Source organism: Scylla paramamosain, chromosome 1, assembly GCF_035594125.1.
Source record: "Scylla paramamosain isolate STU-SP2022 chromosome 1, ASM3559412v1, whole genome shotgun sequence".
Lineage (NCBI taxonomy): Eukaryota > Metazoa > Arthropoda > Malacostraca > Decapoda > Portunidae > Scylla > Scylla paramamosain.
Window position 1 is genome coordinate 4,063,595 of NC_087151.1, and position 21,406 is coordinate 4,085,000.

The 21,406-nt window shown below is 36.7% G+C and overlaps 2 protein-coding genes and 1 long non-coding RNA gene across 28 annotated transcripts in view; 2 read left to right on the forward strand and 1 right to left on the reverse strand.

Annotated features, from left to right (window-relative positions):
- Nucleotides 1-2,658, forward strand: part of LOC135090267 (phenylalanine--tRNA ligase alpha subunit-like) — a 26,781-nt gene extending 24,123 nt beyond the window's left edge. For 3 of the 4 annotated variants that reach the window (XM_063987012.1, XM_063986922.1, XM_063987100.1), the window contains one exon: nt 1,669-2,658. In XM_063987012.1, the coding sequence (XP_063843082.1) occupies nt 1,669-1,873 (205 nt within the window). In that variant the 3' untranslated portion in view covers nt 1,874-2,658. The remainder of the gene's footprint in view (nt 1-1,668) is intronic. The other variant, XM_063987157.1, reaches the window with a different exon arrangement.
- On the reverse strand, nt 2,645-8,299 carry LOC135091013 (uncharacterized). The gene is made up of 3 exons (XR_010262244.1): nt 8,173-8,299; nt 7,826-7,945; nt 2,645-2,913 (listed from the first exon to the last, which is right to left on the reverse strand). It is a non-coding gene; the product is annotated as an uncharacterized LOC135091013 (long non-coding RNA).
- Nucleotides 2,812-21,406, forward strand: part of LOC135089398 (nucleolin-like) — a 31,401-nt gene continuing 12,806 nt past the window's right edge. For 2 of the 23 annotated variants that reach the window (XM_063986458.1, XM_063985300.1), the window contains exons 1-9: nt 3,353-3,698; nt 6,176-6,327; nt 9,326-9,505; nt 10,786-10,935; nt 13,698-13,830; nt 15,214-15,326; nt 17,339-17,374; nt 20,303-21,012; nt 21,390-21,406. The exon at nt 21,390-21,406 is cut by the window's right edge and continues 68 nt beyond it. In XM_063986458.1, coding sequence (XP_063842528.1) covers nt 3,607-3,698; nt 6,176-6,327; nt 9,326-9,505; nt 10,786-10,935; nt 13,698-13,830; nt 15,214-15,326; nt 17,339-17,374; nt 20,303-21,012; nt 21,390-21,406 — 1,583 coding nt within the window. In that variant the 5' untranslated portion in view covers nt 3,353-3,606. The other 21 variants (XM_063985987.1, XM_063986280.1, XM_063985391.1 and 18 more) reach the window with 20 other exon arrangements.

Genomic DNA, 21,406 nt, shown 5'->3' on the forward strand with positions numbered 1-21,406 from the left:
TGAGTTAATTCCTGCTGTACTGTAGGTGATTATATTCCATAAGTTAGTTCCCAAAACTAAGGAGGGAAAGTGTTGTGTCCTGACATATATACTATATTGTTTATGAAAATAGATGTCATTACCTTGATTGAAGTGAAGAGTGAAGTAGCAGCTCTGGCTGACCTTGGCCTACATCACTTTTATATCATTTCAGGGTCTAGTAAGCACACATTAATTCCATCATGTCCTTTGTTCATTTATCTTCAGAGGTAATGTAACTTTTTTTTTGCTGGATCATCCTTTCAAGAGCCTTTACCAATTTCAGCCTTGAATTCTTTAATATTAATTAATAACATCTTATCTTGTACAGACAGCCTCCGTTCCTGTTTCCTGTAAGAGAGAGAGAGAGAGAGAGAGAGAGAGAGAGAGAGAGAGAGAGAGAGAGAGAGAGAGAGAGAGTGGGGGGGGAGCAGCTGAGGAAAAGGATAAAAAAAAATCATGTCAAATATGATATTTTCATCTGCCTATTTCTGAATGTTCCACAAGAGGATGGGAATAGCAAAAGGGCCTCCATTCCTTCCTGTCTAATTACAATACATTAATGACCACAGCTCTCCATATCTTGTTTAATTTTTATCTTTCAGTAAATTCACTCCCTACATTTTTTTTAATTGATTTAATTTATTTGTTATTTTATTTATTTATTTCTTTCTTTATTTATTTATTTATTTATTTACTTATTTATTGATCTATTTTTACTGTCTACCTTGACTGTCCATCTTTTATTGCACCACATTGCCATTTTTGTCGTAGTTAACGCCATATATATATATATATATATATATATATATATATATATATATATATATATATAGAGAGAGAGAGAGAGAGAGAGAGAGAGAGAGAGAGAGAGAGAGAGAGAGAGAGCAACTATGAATGCATAAATGTGACGTGGCCTAAAGAGTGAGTGTGAGGTTTTCGTGTCTTATCAGATTTGCTGATTAGGTCCAGTGAGGGTTACAGTGCGGCAGGGACAAAAATTTCGCCGCCAGGCCCTGATGCGGAGAAACACGTGTGTACCATACTACTCCCCTGCAGACATGATTAGGGAGGGTGGGTTCTTTTCCCTGCTGAAGGCCTAGAGCGCTATGACAGTTTTAGTGTGAGTGCTTGTGCGCCTTCTCTCTCTCTCTCTCTCTCTCTCTCTCTCTCTCTCTCTCTCTCTCTCTCTCTCTCTCTCTCTCTCTCTCTCTCTCTCTATATATATATATATATATATATATATATATATACGAGTATATATGTGTGTGTGTGTGTGTGTGTGTGTGTGTGTGTGTGTGTGTGATTTTCATGATTGGCAACCAAAACTACATAATTACAGCATAATCATGCCACACACCGCGCCACCACCACAGCTTTGGATGCGTGCCAGTCTGGAGAGCGCACGTGCACTCTTCGAGATCATGATTTGAGACCTTTTTTGTGTTGTAATAATTGTAGTTCCTTGACCGATAGAAATGTAGGAGCTTCGATCTCAAGGTTAAGAAGTCCTTGGGCTGATAAAGCAATGACCTATATATTAGATAAGCTGATTTATCTTACATTTCCTTCTAGATTTCTCTGTATAAGGGTAGTTGAAAGTAATATTTCAAGGTGGCCTTTTTTTTTTTTTTTTTTTTTGCTTTTCAGGGAGCGGACGGCGTACTTGCGGGAGATGGACAAGGGGCTGGGATTGGGAACACAACAATTCCTCGCTGGAGTCACTCTTACTTTGGCGGACCTCCTGCTTCTGTCATGCCTGTTGCAGCTGCGTCTGTTAGAATCAGCGCCTCCTAAAGTGCAGCAGTGGAGTAAACTCTGCTTAGCACACCAGTTATGTAAAAACTTTATTTAAGTGTCTCTTACAAATTGTTAAGGGCAGTTATCTGTGATGATACTTATCATGACTATTTTGTATAAACTATATGTAGCCAGACTGTGATCCCATGACATACGCTGCAAAATATGAAAATCACGTCATTTAAAAGTGGTATTTCGCTGTAGTAACATTTACCCTAGTTTATTATCACATTCAAATGGTTTGTCATCTCTAAATTGTATAATGTCACGATAGCGTTCTATGATTGAATACCTCACTAGCTAATGCATTGTGTACTGTATTACGAACTCTTAACTCAGTGTCACAAAATTGGTCAGTGAACATGTAAATACTTGGTCACAATTACTGCTTCCAAGGCAGTGAGTGGGACTGAAGTGAAGGTCATTGATCAGTCTATACTATAGAAATTGAGTAATGGTAGCTACGGCCGAGTTATACTGGTGCGTGTCAAGTACTGTATCAATTTGTTTAAATTTCCTTCAGCAGTATATTTCGTTTGCAAATTCTTAGAGCCAAAGTAAATATGATGACAGAATATTTGACTTGTCAGTGGGTCACGGCAAGGATTGTGAACAGTGTTGGTGTTGAAGCTCTCGCGCTCTTGTTACACCACATCCTCCTTACTGTGTGGTCTTCATTATTTATTCATTTTTATTTTTAATTTTTTTATTTTTTTTATTTTCCAGGTGTAGAAACTATTTTATTTCTTTTTTATCATGAAAATCAATGTCCATGCACCTAAGTAACACAAAATATTAAATGGTTTATATCGAAATAAAGTGCTGCTCAATTATACTAAACTTTATTTTATTAAGATCCTTGTATATACATGCAATTTAACCAATGTCAGTGGACATATGCACAACAGGGTAAATCCACACGGCCTTAACTGGCTATTTATAATCACTTTCTCAGGCAGAATGGCAGGCCAGAAATGTCGTGGTTTGTGTTGTTACGTCACTGTGACGTCAGAAAACATGACATCACGGTGAGCTGTGGCGGAGTGTGTGGCAGAGGGCAGCACTGCTCCCACAACAACAACAGATTTCCCTCCCCTGAAAAAAACGCACATATTATTTTGTAGTCGTAAGTACAGTTTTATTTTCATTAATCAGATGTGAACTCATGCCTGGCCCAACAAACCCATGTGAATGAGTGTTGCGTCAGATTCAGATTAAGTGCAGCCAGCCTGTGTGAGTCATGGCCTTGGGTCCCGCGTGAATTAGGTATACTTGATGGAGCGCAACATTTATCCACGTACTGTATGACCTTGCCTGACATTTACTTTTATTACGGTTAAAGTGCCCACTGGTTGTAGTTAGGTCAATAAACGGCCTTGATGGATGTCAAACTGTGTAGCTTGACGTGTTAAAAGTAGCTTAGTCGACGTGTCCCTTGCACTCCACCCAGCAGGGAACAAGAGGAGGAGCAAGAAGGCTATTAATAACCCCCTTTTTACGCAAGTAGTCCAGCAGGTGAGATGTCGTCACGGGACCTTTTGGCTACACAACCAATCCCACGCTTTCTTGTGCTTGTTTTATTGTTAGAAGAGGAAGGAAAATTAATGATGAGGAGCAGGAGGAGGAGGAGCCAAGACCTTGAGCCAAACCTAGACATTCTCCGCTTCCCTCTTCTACATAGAGACAGAAATACTACCCTCTCCTGACTTCTCCCCACTCCTCTGCTGCATATTCTCTTCTAGACAACTTATCTCATCACCTCTACTGTCTGTTCAGTTAATTGCAGGGATGGGGGTGAAGAAGACACCACCCATTCATGCAGAAAATCAGCAATTATTGACTCCTGGTCTTAGTATAGAAAATGTGAAGATCAAAGAAAAGTAAGTGAAATGCTGGTCTAAGATTTTTTATAATTTTTGGAATGTGTGTGTGGAAGAGCACTCGTGGTAGTAGTTGTGCCAGTTCTCTCTGGCTATGTGACTAGAGCAGGATGATGCAGTGTGGACTGTGTGAAATCTGAAGTATTAACAAATAATCAGTAGAAGTGATTGATAATAGTTACTCTGGCCTAAAGTAGTGAAGGTGAAGATGTCGTTTGCTCAAAGGAGAGGAGAGGGGACAAGGAGGTAAGGCTGACTTATGTGAAATAGGCCTAAAAAGAAGTCACTCTATCAGATGAGACTGCACCACTCCAAATGCAACTGAAACCAAATCAGTGATATTTTCTCAGAACATCATATAAAATTAAATGGAATATTTCATACCAGGTGAATTCTTATTTGACTTAGATAAGTATACTTGAAGCAGTGGCTCATTATATACATAGCTGTTGTATGATGTTCAAGCACTTGAACAATATTTTGAAAAAAATCCTGAAAATCACATTCTGATCACTCCTTGAGGCACGCTTCTGATAGTTTTCCTGTTCAAGTCATATCTTTATCACAGCCTTGGCATTGGGCTCATTTTGAGATTATTATTTTTTTTTTTATGCTGGGTGATAAAGTTGAACACGAAACACTTCACACTTCTTACATTGAGAAGTGTGTCAGGCATTATAATGTGGTTAGCTGAAAGGTTGGAGATGCGAGATCCCATCAGTTGTATCTGAGGTGCAGGCCCTGGTGCTCAGTGGTACAGAGAGGTGTTGCTAAAGGGTACAGAGACTTGAAGAGGTGAGATTACCATGGTGCAGTGCAGAATAACTTCTGTAAAGATGCAGCCTGTCTTGAAACTCATACTCATCTTCATGTTGGTTTTGTGACATGTTACTATTTCATTAGTGGTGTGTGCATGTGCTTTGTGTGATTGAAGGTACATAAGTGGTTTTGTTCTTAATGTAGAAGAATTAATGCCTGACCGTTATCAGTATTATTCCTTGATAAAAAGGGAGAGATAACCATAGAGAAGGGGAGACCATATCACCCAGTGAGTTCAGTGTTTCTTTCCCTGGTATACAGGAACCCCTATATACCTACATGTGAGTGAATTAAGATGTTGATAAAGGAGTGAAGAAGTAAAGCAGTCATCTTGTTGCAGCATACATTGTTGTTAAGATGTCTCATTTGAGTGACCATCAACTTGGAAGTTTTTATTTCCACTAAAAGCAAAACAGCAGTGCCAAATACCAACAAGTCAGGATTGGTGTTTGAAGAGCTTAGAACAGTACATGGCATCTAAGTAAATAGTTTGTTAATATATGATAAGGAATAGTGTTGACAGAAGTAATTGTATATAATTTTTTAAGTGCATATGCTAGAACTTTTCTTTTCCAGTGTCTGCTTTGAATGAAGTTCTAGGATACATGTTTTTATACATATTTATGATAATGTATTATATATATATATATATATATATATATATATATATATATATATATATATATATATATATATATATATATATATATATATATATATATATATATATAACTGTTTTACAGGACAGTTAGAAGTTTATTTTAGCTGATGTTCAATGCAAGAAGATTGCTTTCATGCAGCTGTTGGGAGGAGTCAAAACATTGGAAGTTGAGTTGTGGTGGTGTATTACCACAGATGCAGGGCCTTTGCTAGGTAATATGAGAGAGTGCCATGTCTTCCTTGAAGAGACTGCTATGAGCCAGACTTGAACTTTTAAGTTATTGGCTATGAACAGAGTACTGTACTACAGATATGATGTTTAGTTGAATTCATCATAGCAGGTGTACTTACAAGGATTTGATTCAACTCATATGTTCTTTTATTTTGCATCTGCCTTTTCTCCTTATGAGTATGTGTTTATTTAGATATTGGAGGGTTGTCAGATAGGATGACATGGCATGACAAGTTTGACTAAGGTAAAAAATCAAAGTGGTTGTGTAATATGTCTGTCTATCTATCTATATACTTGTATTATGTACATACATACTGTGTTGAAAAGTTAATGGTATCAGTAATTAAGGGAGTGAATAGATGCATTATAATAGTGAACAAAGAAAGCATAGCCATATTGAATGAAGGAGAAAATGTACATATTAATTTGGGCTGTAGGAGTGTAAGTGAAAGGAAAACAAGGAGACAGTTTCAATTGGGAGGGTTGAGTGGAATAGCACATGAAAGAGAGTGAGTGTGAGTTTTATTTTGGGATGCTGAAGTTCCTGTCGTTATATCAACTTAGTTGAAAATAGGATACTGTAAATGCATTTTTATCTTAATAAAGTGTTGTGCATTGAGGGATGAATGAAAGAAACTCTTACACCAACACTTGTTCTCAAGATAAATCTGCTTCTGTGAAATAAGGAATTTAAATAACCAGTTAAACATAAGGTGAATGGAAATTGAAAGTATATTTTCTCCAATGTCCATTTTGTCCCATCCAGAACTTGGGGCCCCCGACGCACCCCCGGGATGTCCAGCCCCAAGCATGATCGGGACAGTGACCGGGAGTCCCTGACTGGCTGGACTCTGGTGGATCGGGAAGGGAAGGAAGGCAAACCAGAAAAGACGACCCGTAGCCGTGGAAAAAAAGAAGGTGAGATGGGAACATTCACAATATAGCTCATTGGCAATAGTGACTGGTAACTTGTAGCAGTGGTTAAGCCATTTGAATTATGGAGTTATTGCTTGTGCTTGTGTTCTCCTTAAAGACATGGTTGTCAGTACTGAAATCACCTGGTTTGTCTACACATATGTGTATGTACATATGTTTGCATTGTATTTTATATGTCCATCTATCTGTGCACCTCACTTTGTTGTGAATTAAATCATATGGGTTCAGAAAGCTGAAATGGATTAGAGGTTACCTATATGATAATTGTCTTCATCCCCTAAGCCTAATTTTATATGAGCATTCACTTCCAAGTGAAAGTCTGTCAAATAATATTATTACCAATATGTATCAAAAAAATTTTGTTGAGAGGATATTGACAGCTATTGATATTAATTAACAAAGAATTAATACACTTTTGAAAGGAAGAGAGTAGACAGTTGGATTTGTGTGTGTGCAGAGCTCAACAAACAGCTGGTCATACCTGAACAATACTTCATTGTTTACAAAATTCAAAGTTACATTAATGGGTAAAATATACAAAATATTTTCTCAGTTGCACAAATAGCCATTTTTGGGGCCCAGATTTATGATGGTTCATCTTAGTGTATTCAACTTAATGCAATCATCAAAACAGTTAAGGTAAAGGGGAAATCAGGCACAAAATTGATCATGCATGATGTTCTCAGGAGCGTGATGATCATATTTGGCCACGTGCAACTGTATAAGATGTTATCCTGAAAGTTTTATTGGGCACTAGAAGGCAGAGCAATTTAAGATGTATGTGCTGCTTGATTTATGATGTGATTGGAATCAGATATTTTGTTAATATATAAGAGTGTATATTAAACATATGTTGAGTGAAAATTCTACCATCTTTGCATATAAGAATAATAGAATAAAATACTGAAGGAAATGGAAAAAAAATAATAATTGGCAAATGCAGATAAAAGTTTGGAAAAGGGAAAACAAATATTTTTGCCTGACACTGTAACTCCATCAGTGTGTACACTGGTGTAACTGAGAGTAAAAGTTGTGTATCCATTGCCACATATATTTATGAAAAATGTTGCAAGTTTAAATGAAACAAGTTAATTTAGAATTAGACTTCAAGAAAAGAGGGATTGAAACCTGAAAGTATATACTGTCCACTACATAATGGTCATGAGTCATACATATGGGAAGTCTACTTGCAAAGTTAGCAGACAGCATAGGAAAGTCTATTCTTTAGGTATGAAAGAAGAATTGAGAAGATTAATGAAAACTGAGTTTTTTTCCAATTTACTGCTGAACATCTGCCTTTTTTTGTTGGCATTTTATTATGCTTTCAACTTTCACTGTTTAACTTTATTACATAACATAGAGTTTTAGATGACTATTCATCTGGATTTGATCACAAGATAGTGAGGTTCCATGAGAAAATATGTAAAAGACACTCCAGCTGTAGTTAGTACTCCTCCTTGTGACATTGAACTTTTCTTACCTAATCATTCTGGTTGGGTACGTGTCCATCCATCCTTGGTACACTGTTTGTCCTCGTGATGCAACCTGGTTAGGGATGTTGGGCACACTATGAGTGCATCCCACACACGTGATGGCCACACTGATAAAGGAGTCTCTGATTGGTCCATTGTCTCACACATGAGTGCCGTGTGTCAGCTTCTACTTATTTGTTAATTGAATGCCTTTATTTATTTACTTATTCAATCTTTGTGAAGGTTTCTTTTCAACATAAAGGAGAAAAATAGAAATTCATTGTATTTCAAAAGGATGAATATACAGGTGACACTAGGGCAGAGAAAATCAGAGAATTATGGAAATGTAACTGACCTTGAGAAATTCAGTGGGTCACTTATCAACTCCTTATCAAGACAAATTCTATGACATAGACATGCTCTGCCTCATCTTCCCATCCTTGCCTTATTGTATCAGTACTTGACTGTCTCACATTTTTTCACCCACATTTCTGTTAAGTGTGTATGGTTTGTGCTGAGTACATGCTATTGGTGCCGTGTGCAGGAAAAGCTTCTAAATATCTATTGATGCGCATTTCTGTAATCTGAATTTGATATTTTATCTCTAACTACCAAGTGCGTAGAAGGGAATACTTTGTTTTTAGTTTATCATTTTACTGTTTACATCACATTTTCTGAATTTAAGGATGATATATTCTTAACAGAAATAACTATGAATATTTAGGGAAGAATAAATAACAGATGGATGTAGTTCCATTCACACATCATTCAAAACTTCTTTACCACTTAGGTCTGACTCATCCATGTCTAATTTTATAAGGTTTTCAGAATACAAAGAGTTGGCTGTGGGTCATTTTGTAGAACAGCTCAGGTATGAAATGTTACTTTTTTTTTAGGCAGTATCTCAGTCCATGCCCACCTTTATGCAGTTTTAGTTCAACTTGATCAATTGGTAGGAAAAATTGCATTATACAGTTTTAGTTCAACCTGATGAATTGGTAGGAAAAATTTCACTATACATGCCACCCATCATTGTTGGGGGAAAGAAGCAAACAGTGGCTGAAGAGTGATAGATGAAGGAGTCAGTTAGGGCTGCTTATTACAATGTGAATATGTTAAGATTTAAGACTGTTCAAGTGGTTAGGATGCAGTGCAGAAGAGGAAATTAAGGTAATGTGTACCAGGGAATTGTTGATAGGGCCTTGCAAAGAGGATTGGGCAATAGCTATAAAAAAGATACAACTAAGTTTGCACCTTTCTAATATGTGGCAGATTGTAAAAATGCATGAATTGGTATGTTTTGAAAGGCACAAGGAGACTGGCATTGTGTCTTCACATTCATGGCTTGGCTACCAAAACTTGTAGTCTAAAATTATTCTAATTCAGTAATGTAACTACACATGTGTAATAGTTACTTCAAGTGGTGAGCATTTTGATTCTGCTTGTGTTTTGTTATGCTGTACTGATTCACATAGATTGTCCTTTTGAATGCCTAAAATTATTCCCAGATGACAAGGACAGTGGGGAGTCCAGCTCTTCTCCAGTTGACGTAGAGAAGAAAGATGAGGAAAACAAAGAGAAAAATGAATCTGGATGTGGGACTGAAGAAGAAGGAGAAGAGGAGCTGTCTGAGGACCTCATTTCCATGGGCAAGAGGGTGCAAGAGATTAAGGGTGAGTCTGTCAAGGGTGAGTGACCCATCTGTTCGTAAGTTGGCACCACCCTGCTTCCTCCTCCCTTTCCTAACTTCAGATATCCTTTAATAGGATGCTGGTGAGGTGTAGCTCCTGCCTTGTTCCTCTCAGCTGTTTTTTAGTAGTGTGAGTATTCTCAGAACATTCCCACTCATTATCTATACCTACATAATTTTTTTGTAGTGCTTTTTTTTTCTAGTTATATTTTTCTCATGAGAGCTTTTTCTCTCCTTTTTTTTCATGTGCTGAAAGTGCATTTTATTTTATTATTAAGTATTTTTTTTTTTTTTTTCAATCAGTACAATTATGATTTCTTTCCTCTATATTTTGTTTGGTCATACTTAATAGTTTTATCTTGTATTATTGATTTCTATAATTTTAACAATTACTTAAATCTCATCCAAATCCCAGGTAGTCAGATTAAACCCCACAGGAATATTTTGGTTGTTTCAGCCTCACTTATCATACGGTATCAGAGGATATCACAGAAAATACCTGGCTTTCTTGTATCAGTCTCCAATCCTCTCTTCACTAAAGGTTTGCAATGTGAGCTGCAGTCTAGCTGTGTCACTGTTGTAGCCAAGCTTGGCCCAGAGCCCCTTGAAGTATAGTGTCCCCCTGCAGTCACAACACTGGGCTCTTTAAAGATGTTTGTCCAGCCATAGTTGTGGTGACTGGCTGAGACCAAACTCACATCACAACTCTATTAGTTGTAACGTGGCCCTTTTATTATTTGGAAAACTCAGTTTAGGTTCCTGTTTGTCCTGTGACGTATAGAATATGTGTACTTGTGCTCATCAAATAGTGCAGCATCTTTTAGATTTGGAGGGTCCTTATTTTATCCTGTCCCTTCTATACTGAAGAAGTGTCCCAGCTTTTATTGGCACACACCATACCTAAAACATACACTGGTTGGAGGAAACTAGAAGTGTGGAATGCACACAATATAGCTTTTTCAGATGTAAAGAATAAAACTGTCCACTCTTAGAATATTCTATATTTTATATTTAATATCAATGTTAGAATTTTACTGTTATGTGAATTATTAGCTTAAGATTTTACTAACATGCAGTGGAGTGAAATGATAGATTTAGACGATGTTTATTTAATAGTAATGCAATAATTTGTTATGGCCTCTTTATGTGTGACATTTTAATAACAATTATTTTTTTAACTTTTTTTCTTCTTTTCTGACAAATAGTCCATATCTTGGTGCTGTGTGTGTATGAAATTGCTGTGTTGCGCCTTACCCTCCCTTCCTCCTCCACCCCAAGCATCCTCAGGGTCAGACTCCAGTGACATTGAGACTCTGGACTGCCCCGGCCCTGATGATTTTTATGAGGACCACACGCAGGGCTACAGCTCCCTCCACTCCTCCCTCCTCTCCTCCTCCCTCAGCGGCTTTACCTTTGTAGAAGATGCAGGTGAGGTTGCCACCTATGCATTTCAGGGTAGGATGTTTTGTCCACCAACAACATATTCAGACACTGCTGTCCATTATGTGCATGTATGTATATATGTATGCAAGACACCTCATCATCTCATGGCAATTATTTTTTTTTTCTTTTTCCTCAAATCAGTGTAAGCAAAGTAGTAAATCTGCAACTGTTCTTTTCAGTAACTCTCCAAATGAATGATCCTAACAAAATATTCACTCTCTTTTCATGTTTATCATTTGTGTATCTATGTGTTACTAATACTTGTGTCATAGCATATGTTTTGCTCGTCTTTCTACTGTGTTCTCATTTTCTGAATGGTCTTTGTAACTCAGATTCCATTCATTTCAACCTTTATATTATTTCCTCCTTGTTTTCCTCAGTGCTAATTTGCTACTCTTTGGAAAGTCCCACAAGTGATGATCATGGTTAAACAGCTTCCTTGATCCTCATCTTTAGATAAGTCTTGAATCTTGCCATATTACACTTACCTCCACCCATTCTCTTGTGTATGATTCCAGTCTGTGTTTGAAGCCTAAAAGTGGTTTCCATTCTTCATTTGCACCCTTATGTCATTCTTGGGCAGTAGAGAGTGGCTGATGTGCACAGTAACTTGGGGCAGCTACTGGGTTGTTTGCATCAAGCTGCTCTTTTTCTCAGTAAAAGCTACCACAGTCGTGCACTTAAATTTCATCAGTCCATTGTTATTCAGTAAAATGCAAATTTCTAGTTGCTTTGGTCATTTCATGGTAAAATGAAGACCAGAGTACAAAGATGTAAGAATATGTTTGCTGCCTTGGCCTGAGGTTGAAGGTACCAATATGTACCTCCATCCTCTGGGTATGTCCATAGTAACTGTTCTTCCTTATCCATTATTGAACTTCACTATGTGCTGCTGAAGCCTACTTTACACTGCCATCATTTGTATACTGTCTTACTATCTTAATTTCTTTCATCTTTGACTTTTAAGATCTTTGACAAGTCCCTGTTCGCAGTTCCTCACCTTAATTAGTATATTAATTTGGTAACAAAATGCTGTCAAAGAGATTTTATAAGTATGTAATATTGTATATAATCTGTATGCTTTGTAATATACTGTCAGGTTCCCTTCTTAATGTTTCCTCCAGAACTGAGCCATGGGTGCAGTACCTTCAGAACAATTCATTAATCAGTCCTAAATTGATATCACATGTATTTCATGTAAAATTTCAGTGTGTTAATCTGTTATCAACTTTGAATGTTTTCATTAGTCATCCATCTCTGCTATGTCTTCCTTTGTCTTTATGATGCATATTTCTTGTGTGGTTCCATTTCAAACTTTTCTTCAGTCTTGTTCATCTGTCAAAAAAACATCTGATTTACTTTCAGTGACATTTACTTGTGGCTTTCACTTTCTACACTTGCTTATATACAGTCACATATCTCTGTCATTATTATAACATTGTCATGTTAATAGTTTACATTGAATTTGTACTCCTATACTTGGTTTGTCCTCCTCCTCCTTTGCCATTGTATCCAGAACACTGAAGGCAGTTCATAGGAGGAATGTTTCCATACTGCTTGATAGCTAATGATATAGACAAATAGAATGGTCTTGATTGAGAACAGAAGGAAGTTATTTGATTTGTTGTACACATCTAATGACTGCACATTTGGTTTGTACACATTTACTTATCATGTACCATGTCCTCACTTACTCAGGGATTTTCCTACAAATACTCCAGGAACTTCTACATGTGAACCTCTCCTTTATACTGGCACAAGTACAACACTCCTTAATTCAGGGCAGATATCTATGATCATGTTTTGTATTATGTCATAGTTAACTTGAATGATTTTTACTTCTCTGTCCCATTGTTTACTGTAGCAGATATACAAATAAATTTTAAATCAGTAACAGTAAATCAATAATACATCATAGCTTCTTAATAATTTATTGCACATTTTTCATTCACTCATTTGTCCATTTATGTATTCTTTCATTCATATTCTCAATTCAGTTCTCTTTTTTATTTGAGTATAATCTGATTTGATTAAAGTATAATATTTTGAGATTATCAATATGCTAATGTAAATGAAAGAAGAATTAATATGATAAAAACTGAAGTAATTTTTCCAATGCTTAGAAGCTTTATATTTCAGGCTGTCATTGGCTTTGTGTGTGCATCTCAGTTGTGATACTGTGGGTTGCTTATGAACAGTATCAAATTACATGTGTGTAACTTTAATTCCTTTCATTGCATGACCTATATGTTACTTATTTTCATGTTTTCTCTTACATAATGCATAAACTCTGTTCTTTTATCAGGTTAGTTTTGTGGATTCTCTCTCTCTCTCTCTCTCTCTCTCTCTCTCTCTCTCTCTCTCTCTCTCTCTCTCTCTCTCTCTCTCTCTCTCTCTCTCTCTCTCTCTCTCTCTCTCTCTCTCTCTCTCTCTCTCTCTCTCTCTGAGTAATGCATTTTGAATATTGATCAATTTCCATTGTAGGCATTGTCATTACAGTACTACTATTACAGTATCACGATAGTTTTCTAAAATACAGAGTACCCTGATGCACACCATCTCACTTATGCCTCCTGCACTGCATGATCTTTCCTGCATGGGTATCTTGTATTGCATACTGAATACTTGAGAGGAGGTATGTTCACTGATAAATTTAATTTCTCTTTGGTGGAGCTTTTAGCATTTACATCAGTTGGTTTCATTATACTTTTCAGTTTTAAAGTTTATCAGAAGTATGATGTTTACAGATGATGGTGATGTAGAGAGCCTGGGCAGCAGTGATGTCTTGGTGCTGGACCAAGAGGGCAAAGGTGTTGATGAAGAGACTGACCTCTCTCTTGCATCATCCCCCTCCCTCCCAGAGGATCTCCCAGCCATCAAGTAAGATTTCATGTGATTTTGTTGTTACTGATTAAGTCAAATGATCTGTTTTTAATTCATTGATTTGTTCCATTTTTATCTGATTTTGTTCTATCTACCTATCTATATACCAGGCTCACAATCCCACATGCGATGGCCCAGACAAGGCACCACACACACACATCATCCACACTCTTATACCTGTCTAGAATTTTTCCTTATGTAAGAGGGACACTGGCATAAGCAACAAAAAGAAAGAATATAAGGCCCACTGATGGTGCCATTTCCCAGAGAGAAAGCCTAAATGATTATGATAAGTGTCTTGAAGCCTCTGCCCAATCAGAAATTTTTTAAATTTTATAAGTCATGTGTTCTGTGGCTTCCCCGCATGAGTTGTTTAATCCTGAAGGGTTGGACGTTTAAAAAAAGATGCGTAAAAATGCAGAGTGGTATCCTCAGTATAAGAGTTGATAAGACAATAAGTTAGACTTAGTAGACCATAGATAAAATAATGGAAAGAGAGTAGGTAACAGGACAGAATCTTGAGGAAAACCACATTAAGGAAGGCCAGAGGATCAACAGTAGAGTGGCCATAATGGAACCCCTACTGGTGATCAGATATAAGGTTGTGAAGTGATAGATATTTAAGAATCTTCCTGTTGAGGATAGATTCAGAAACTTTAGAAAGGCAGGAAATCAAAGCAATAGGACAGTAATTTGAGGGATTAGAGCAGTCACCCTTTTTAGGAACAATCTGAATATAGGCAAACTTCAAGTAGGAAGGAAAGGTCAATGTTGACAGAGTTGGAAGAATTTAACCAGTCTCTGTGTAAGCATAGAGACTTAGTTTTGGAGGACAATGGGAGGAATCCCATCAGTTCCATAAGCCTTCCAAAGGTTAAGGCTAGTGAGGGTATGGAAAACATCATAAGGAAGAATCTTGATAGGAGGCATGGAATATTTGGAGGGTAGAGAAGAGGGAGGAACAAGTGTTAAATCATCCAAGTTTATGTGAAGAGTTCAGCTTTAAAGATAGATGCCATCAGGTTGGGATAGAGGGGGAAAAGAAGGAGAAAAATTGTTCTGAGATATTTTGAGCAAGATACCAGAAATCTTGAGGGGAGCTAGATCTACAGATATTTTTACATTTTCTATTGATAAGGAAATTTTGGTTAGCTGGAGTCTTTGCATGATTTTTGGTAAATTGCATGAATTTCAGGTGTTGGAAGGTTCAAGTACTGTTTGTGGGGCACCTCTCTATTTCTGTGTTGAATTGATTTTACCTCTGCTTATTAAAGACAGAAAGTTGTTAGCATGCAAGTCAACTAATATCATTACACCACATATTGTAAATATCTGTGATCCTTCCTCATTATTGTAGCACAATGCTCTCCTCTCTGACAGACCAGATACCCAGTACCGGCACACTCCGGACCGGGACCTGAACAGTCGGTTGAATATAGTGGTGGCACTGACCCTGGCCTGTGTGCTGGGCCTTGGTTTAGGGCATTTTCTGGGTGAGTCCTTCATTTGTCCAGTGTTAAATCTGCTGTGCTAGTCTATCTGTCTGTTTGTCTTGTCTCCTGTCAGTGTTTTGTGTGTCTGCTTCTTGTTGTTATTTGGATCTTTCATGTATTCATGTAGTAGTGGCATCAGTCAATACATCAAGGCATTTACACACATTCATTTGCATTATCTCACATATTAAGCTGTACTCCTTTCTGGAGAGAGTTACATTTCTCATTCAACATGTCTCTTGAAGTTCAGTTGTGTAGCACATTCAGCTGAATCTTTAGGCAGGCATAGCAGCACAAGAGGTTCAGGCCTGATGCTCCCTCAACCCTTCCTTTGACCTGCACTGATCAGCTGGTCAGATGAGATGTGGAAAATTGAGACTTGAAACTGCATCTCCATTCATTAATTTACAACTACCTTCCTATTATTCCTTGATCCACAGAAATTCTCCTTGTACCTAACATTCTTTCCATAATGCCCATCAGTTCCATTTCATGATCTTTCCTTCACCCCATAGCAGTTCTCATCAGATTCAACTACATTCTTCACCAAGTGGTCTTCTTCCATTCTCTCCACCTATTTAGATCTTTGCAATTCACTATTCTGCTCATTAAGCCACTTGTTATTAGTTGTGGAAGTAGTATATTCCACCAAGATATTGTGAAGGACTGTGTAAATGTTTGTGAAAAGAAAAAAATGGAAGCAAGAGAACCAGCAATGGTATACTAGAATTAAAAATCATAAATTATAAACCTTGAACTTTACAGCCTCATGAATGAAATGATACTTGAGTTAAAATCATCCTCACTCAATGTCACTGCCTTCATTGCTGGCATGACCTTGATTTCCATTCCTGTTCTTTTGTAACTATGAATGATACTGTGGTTCATGCATATTTCATTATTTCCTACTTTGTTAGATTTTCATTGTACTCCTACTAAGTGTGGTAATGGGTTCAAGGTGGTGACTGTTATTCACAAGGTATACTCCTCAGCTTCCTGTTTTACATCTACTCTCTGCACATGTTAAGTAGCATCTTAATGAAATTACAACATAGGAAGTTAATCCATAAATAAATCAAAGTAAACAATATTAATGAATGACACCTATACTAAATGTATAGTTCTTCATCCATATTAAAACTTCATCTCTTCTTTTATAATGCTATTTCTATAATTTGCATTTTAATTTTTCAATTCAACTGTGGTCAACATTTCCATTATTTTCATGTGACAGTTTTATGCATTGTACATATTTGTATTATACATATGAAGTGATGCTTCAGGTGATAAAGTTGACAAGTGAGAGTGGTAAGAGATGGAAGGGTGCTCAGTGAATGATGGATGGAGGAACAAGTGAAGTGGAGAAATTTCATTTTGTGTCACCTTTTGTGAGACCAAGCATCTGACAAAAGATGATTCATGAGAACTGTAGAGTGTCATTACCTTTGTGTGATGTACAACTGAACAGAAAGGGATGAGGGTGAATGTGAAGGGCTGCAAATATTCTAAGAACATTCTTATGTTGTATAAAGCAGAGAGAAACAGATGTTTTCATTCTGTTGTTTCTTTTTTTCAGTGTAATTTATTTTTGCTCAATACCAAGATGCCACTTGGTATATGTAGAGAGAAGGCAAGGTCTTACCATTAAAAATTACTTTTGCGGTTTGGTACTAAAAGAAATATATCAAGTTCATATAATATGATTAGATTTACCTTAGAAAAATGGTCATAATTAATTTATCTATGGACATTTACTAAAATCATTGTTGGAACAGTTGCATTTGCTGTGGTAATTCATTCACTCATTTGCTGTGGTAATTCATTCAATCATTTGCTGTACCACAGCAAATTCATCTTGCCTTGTTATTATCATGGGAAGTATACCTTTTCACCTTCTGTATTGAATGCCATTTTTAGTTTTTGTCATAAAAGGATTGGAGTGGATGTTGATGATGATGATGATGATGATGTTTAATAGTAAACCTAGCATTTCACCCAGTATTAATTTTCAGGACTAGTGGCTCTGTCAAGAGATGAAGCACCCAAAGGTTTGCTCCGTGATGGTCTAGAAGTTGTTATGTGTCCCTGTTGACTAACACTGACTATAGGGTTTGAATCGTCCATCTTTCGTTCTTTTCTTTTCTTTTTTTTCCTTTCCCTCCTCCAATACTTTTTTTCACCATTCTGTTTTGTTTATTCCTTTCTTCCAACCTTTTATCCCAATTTCCCTTGATATGCATCACATAATTTGATATAGTTTTCTTGCTGATGTGTACCATAGTGATATGTAAGTGTGAAGTGTCTCAAGTTTTTATAAGAGCTGCAGAGTTTTGTTATAATTGGCAAATTAAATTTCCAATTTGCTTTTGTTTTTCATTGTAGGATCTGATGTTTATTAGAAATAGAGTTTTGGGACTGGGTTTGCAAATTATGGCAGTTTTCAGGAAAAGTAACTTTAGTCATGATGTTTTCACCCACTAGCATGGCAGAGCTGGAGAGAGGAGAGTGGGGAACACAGTGTGGGTGTTGTAGTTTGGTCAAATAAGACATTAAGTCAAGTAAGACAAATACAGGATGCAAGACACCACCTCATAATAGAATGTTGTAGTTTCATAATTTTGCAGGAACTACATATGTTTTGAAAACATGCAAGTAAATGGCAATACATAGTAACCACAAACTTCCCAAATACATGCATGTATATGACAGTACAGAATTTCATCATGCAAATTTTATATATTGCCTTACATATTAAGTGGGTGAAAACTAGTAATCATGTCACTTTTTGTGATGCAAAATTAAATCCAGTGAACCTTCAAATGCAAGAGGAACAAATTTTCTCTTTGCATATTTTGGCACATCTTTAACATTTGTGTAAAGCCCAGTCCCAAAATTTCAGTAGTATTGATAACTTTTTGTCTTTTTGTCTTTTTTTTTTTTTTTTTTTTTTTTCTCCAAATATTCGGAATATTCTAGGAGAAAGTTTTGTACTGCAGCAGTGCTGCTATCTTCTATATGGTGATGTTTCACTTTTTCACTAACAGTCATCATACAGCTGTGCCCGTGTCAATGCATGCATGTTAGAACTAGAACTGTAATGTCAATTTGTTAATCAGGCTGTAACTTCCATATTGAGATAAAGTTAATTTCTTTTTATGACTTTGTTTCTGAAATATGTTTTTGCGTGGAACTCAGTTTATCTTGGCAATTAATAACTTTTTAATATTTTTTTGGCAACAATCAACATTTAATTCTGTGCAATGTTTAAGAAATTCTTTGAAATTATTATTTGAAAAGCATGATTGCTAACTTTTCTGATGTTCTTTATTTTTGGCTGTAGTTGACACATTCCTCTAGAAGACATGGGCCACTGTGCAAATATTTCCTGTGTTAGAAACCATTTAGGTAATTCATTGTCATTCATTGTAATCATCACATAGCTTCACACTTTTTCATTAGGTTTTGTATTTATTCTGGATTTACAAGGGATAGTATATTCACTTCCAGTGAAATATTTTTTATGTATAAATGTAAACACAAAGACTTGCCCTTGTTACAACAATGCTAGAGATTATCATTACACATGGTTTTGTGTACATGTAACAATCAATATTTCCACATCAGCTATTGTTTCATTAGGAAAATTATATGCAAGTTACACACACACACACACACACACACACACACACACACACACACACACACACACACACACACACACACACACACACACACACTGTAAGTATTGCAAAGAAATTGTACATCTCCAGTAAACAATCTGTATTAAGTAGAACTAACCAGAGACAGAGATGGCACTTACAGTAATAGTTGTGGCTTCAAGACCTAGGACAAATGTAGATATGGGAACAATAATTTTATCTCAAAACCTGCAGACTTTTAATCAGGTAAATATACACATACTAATTTGATTGACACTTATTCTGCACACATGAAGAATTGCCAGAAAAAAATGAAGAATTGAGGTTTTTATATTGTGATTGTACTAATTTTATCTTCAAGCATGGCATTAATGTGCATGAATGTTAAGTCTATTGTAGCCAGTGAAGGGAAATTGTGTACTTGCAATGAGGCTTATTAGGGGCGGTGGTATGGGGTTAGTTCTTTCTTTGTGTGAGAGATTGTCATCAGCTGTGGTGGTGTCATCGGTATCCTTAGGAATACTCTGTATGTTCTCAATAAGTGATAAAAATCAAATGCATTTTGTATGGTCTTAACAAGATATGCTATCCTTACAAGTAATATTTAGAGAACCAAACGATAAATTTTGCCTATTTTTCTTATTTTTAATTAATTAATTAATTAATTTATTTATTATTATTTTTTTATACAGAAGAAGCAACTATTAAAATTTCGTTATTTTGGCGTGTATTCATCATAAAGATATGACAAGTGTCATAGTACAGACACATCAGTATCATGACCTAGAATGTATGTGATAAGTCATATGTCATTGAGTAAAAAAAACATTTGCTATTAGTTCCAGCTATATGTAATGCTTCATTATTTTGAAATATTAAAAGACAAAGTGGAAATTGTGTTTATAACATTTCATAGATTTTATGAATATTTTTTAAGTTTATATGATATGTCTGGGGAAGAAATACAGTGGATATTCCTTGAATATCATACTTGTGATCCCATTGAAGTGCCTCACTGTAAAGAAACATTCAAGTAATTTGGGAATGTTGAAAAAAATAATGCAAGGAAAACCTTCAAAACAAAGGGAATGGATTGCAGACATGATGAAGAATTTTGGAAAATATCAATTAACCAATCATTGCAGAATATTGTAGCAAAGTAATGATAAGGAGGTCTTTTCTCTTCTTTTTTCAGAACATAAGACTATGTAATATATGTTGATGGCACCACCTTAGTCCAGACATTTCACTGCAAAAACTTCTATAAATTCATCCTTTACTTATGACAAAGTTTTGAATATGTATGTTGCATTTCAGGATGGTCAAGTCGTTCTATGTGGCAAGAAAACCTCAACTCTGCTCAGGTACGTAGGCTGCGTGAGCTTCAGGATGACCTGCTGTCTTGCATAAACACGCCATCTCATGAATTGCCTGATGAGGAGCCAGAGTCAAGGGAACCAGAGTACCTCCCTACCACTACTTTCATTCCTGTCCTGCCTGAGGCAGAAGCTGAGGGTGTTGCAAATGTAGAAACCTTTGTGGAGTCCCTGGTGGTGCCTTTGGAGGAAGCTGGTGTGGTGATAGATCCTGGCCAGCAGCAGCGCCAGCAGGGAGATATCCACCACACTCCATACAGACCAGGGAGCTCAATGGAACCTACCTTTGCCACCCTTGACCTTCTCTATGGTTCCTCTGATCCTGCCCCTGCTTTAGATCAAGAGCAGGAACCCATGATACACTCTGGTCTCCTTGAACCTCCATTGACTTCTCACACAGTAGCTGAGGATGAAATAGACCCTTCCCAACCCCAGCCTCCATTACCCATGAAGACAATGGAGCCTACCCTGAATGAAGAAGGGACTTCACCTCCCACAGTTTCCCAGACTAACACCTTGCCTCCTGTAGAGCTTGACTCAGGGCTTGAAAGTTTTCTTGGCGAGGAGTCTGAGCAGACCCTCCTTCAGAGTTCAGCAGTCCCAGAGGGGGAGGAGGAGGATGCTTCAGCCACTGCAATAGAATACTCACAGGTGTGACTAACAGTTTTATGTTTGAGATGACTAATGATTTTATCTCATGTTTAACATCTTCAGGTTTATCAATATTGCTTTATTTGTACCTAATTTATGATCTCTTACATTTCTTGGTTTATAAAACAAAAAAAGCTAAAATATAGAACCAAGAAAAGATATTTAGGGAACCCAAGTTACTATATCATTTTTGGAACCTGTACAGCTTTTCCGGGGGGGGGGGGGGGGGCAATTTAGAGGTCTTTTTCGCATCTTAGTTTGTGTCCTGCTCTTTGTTTTAAAAAGAATATTGATATTACTGATATTTCTTTACCTTTAGATTCTGTGGATGTTACTCATAACTAAGAAACCAGTTCTTATTTGTTATTTATTTTTAGATCATCGAGGCACTCAA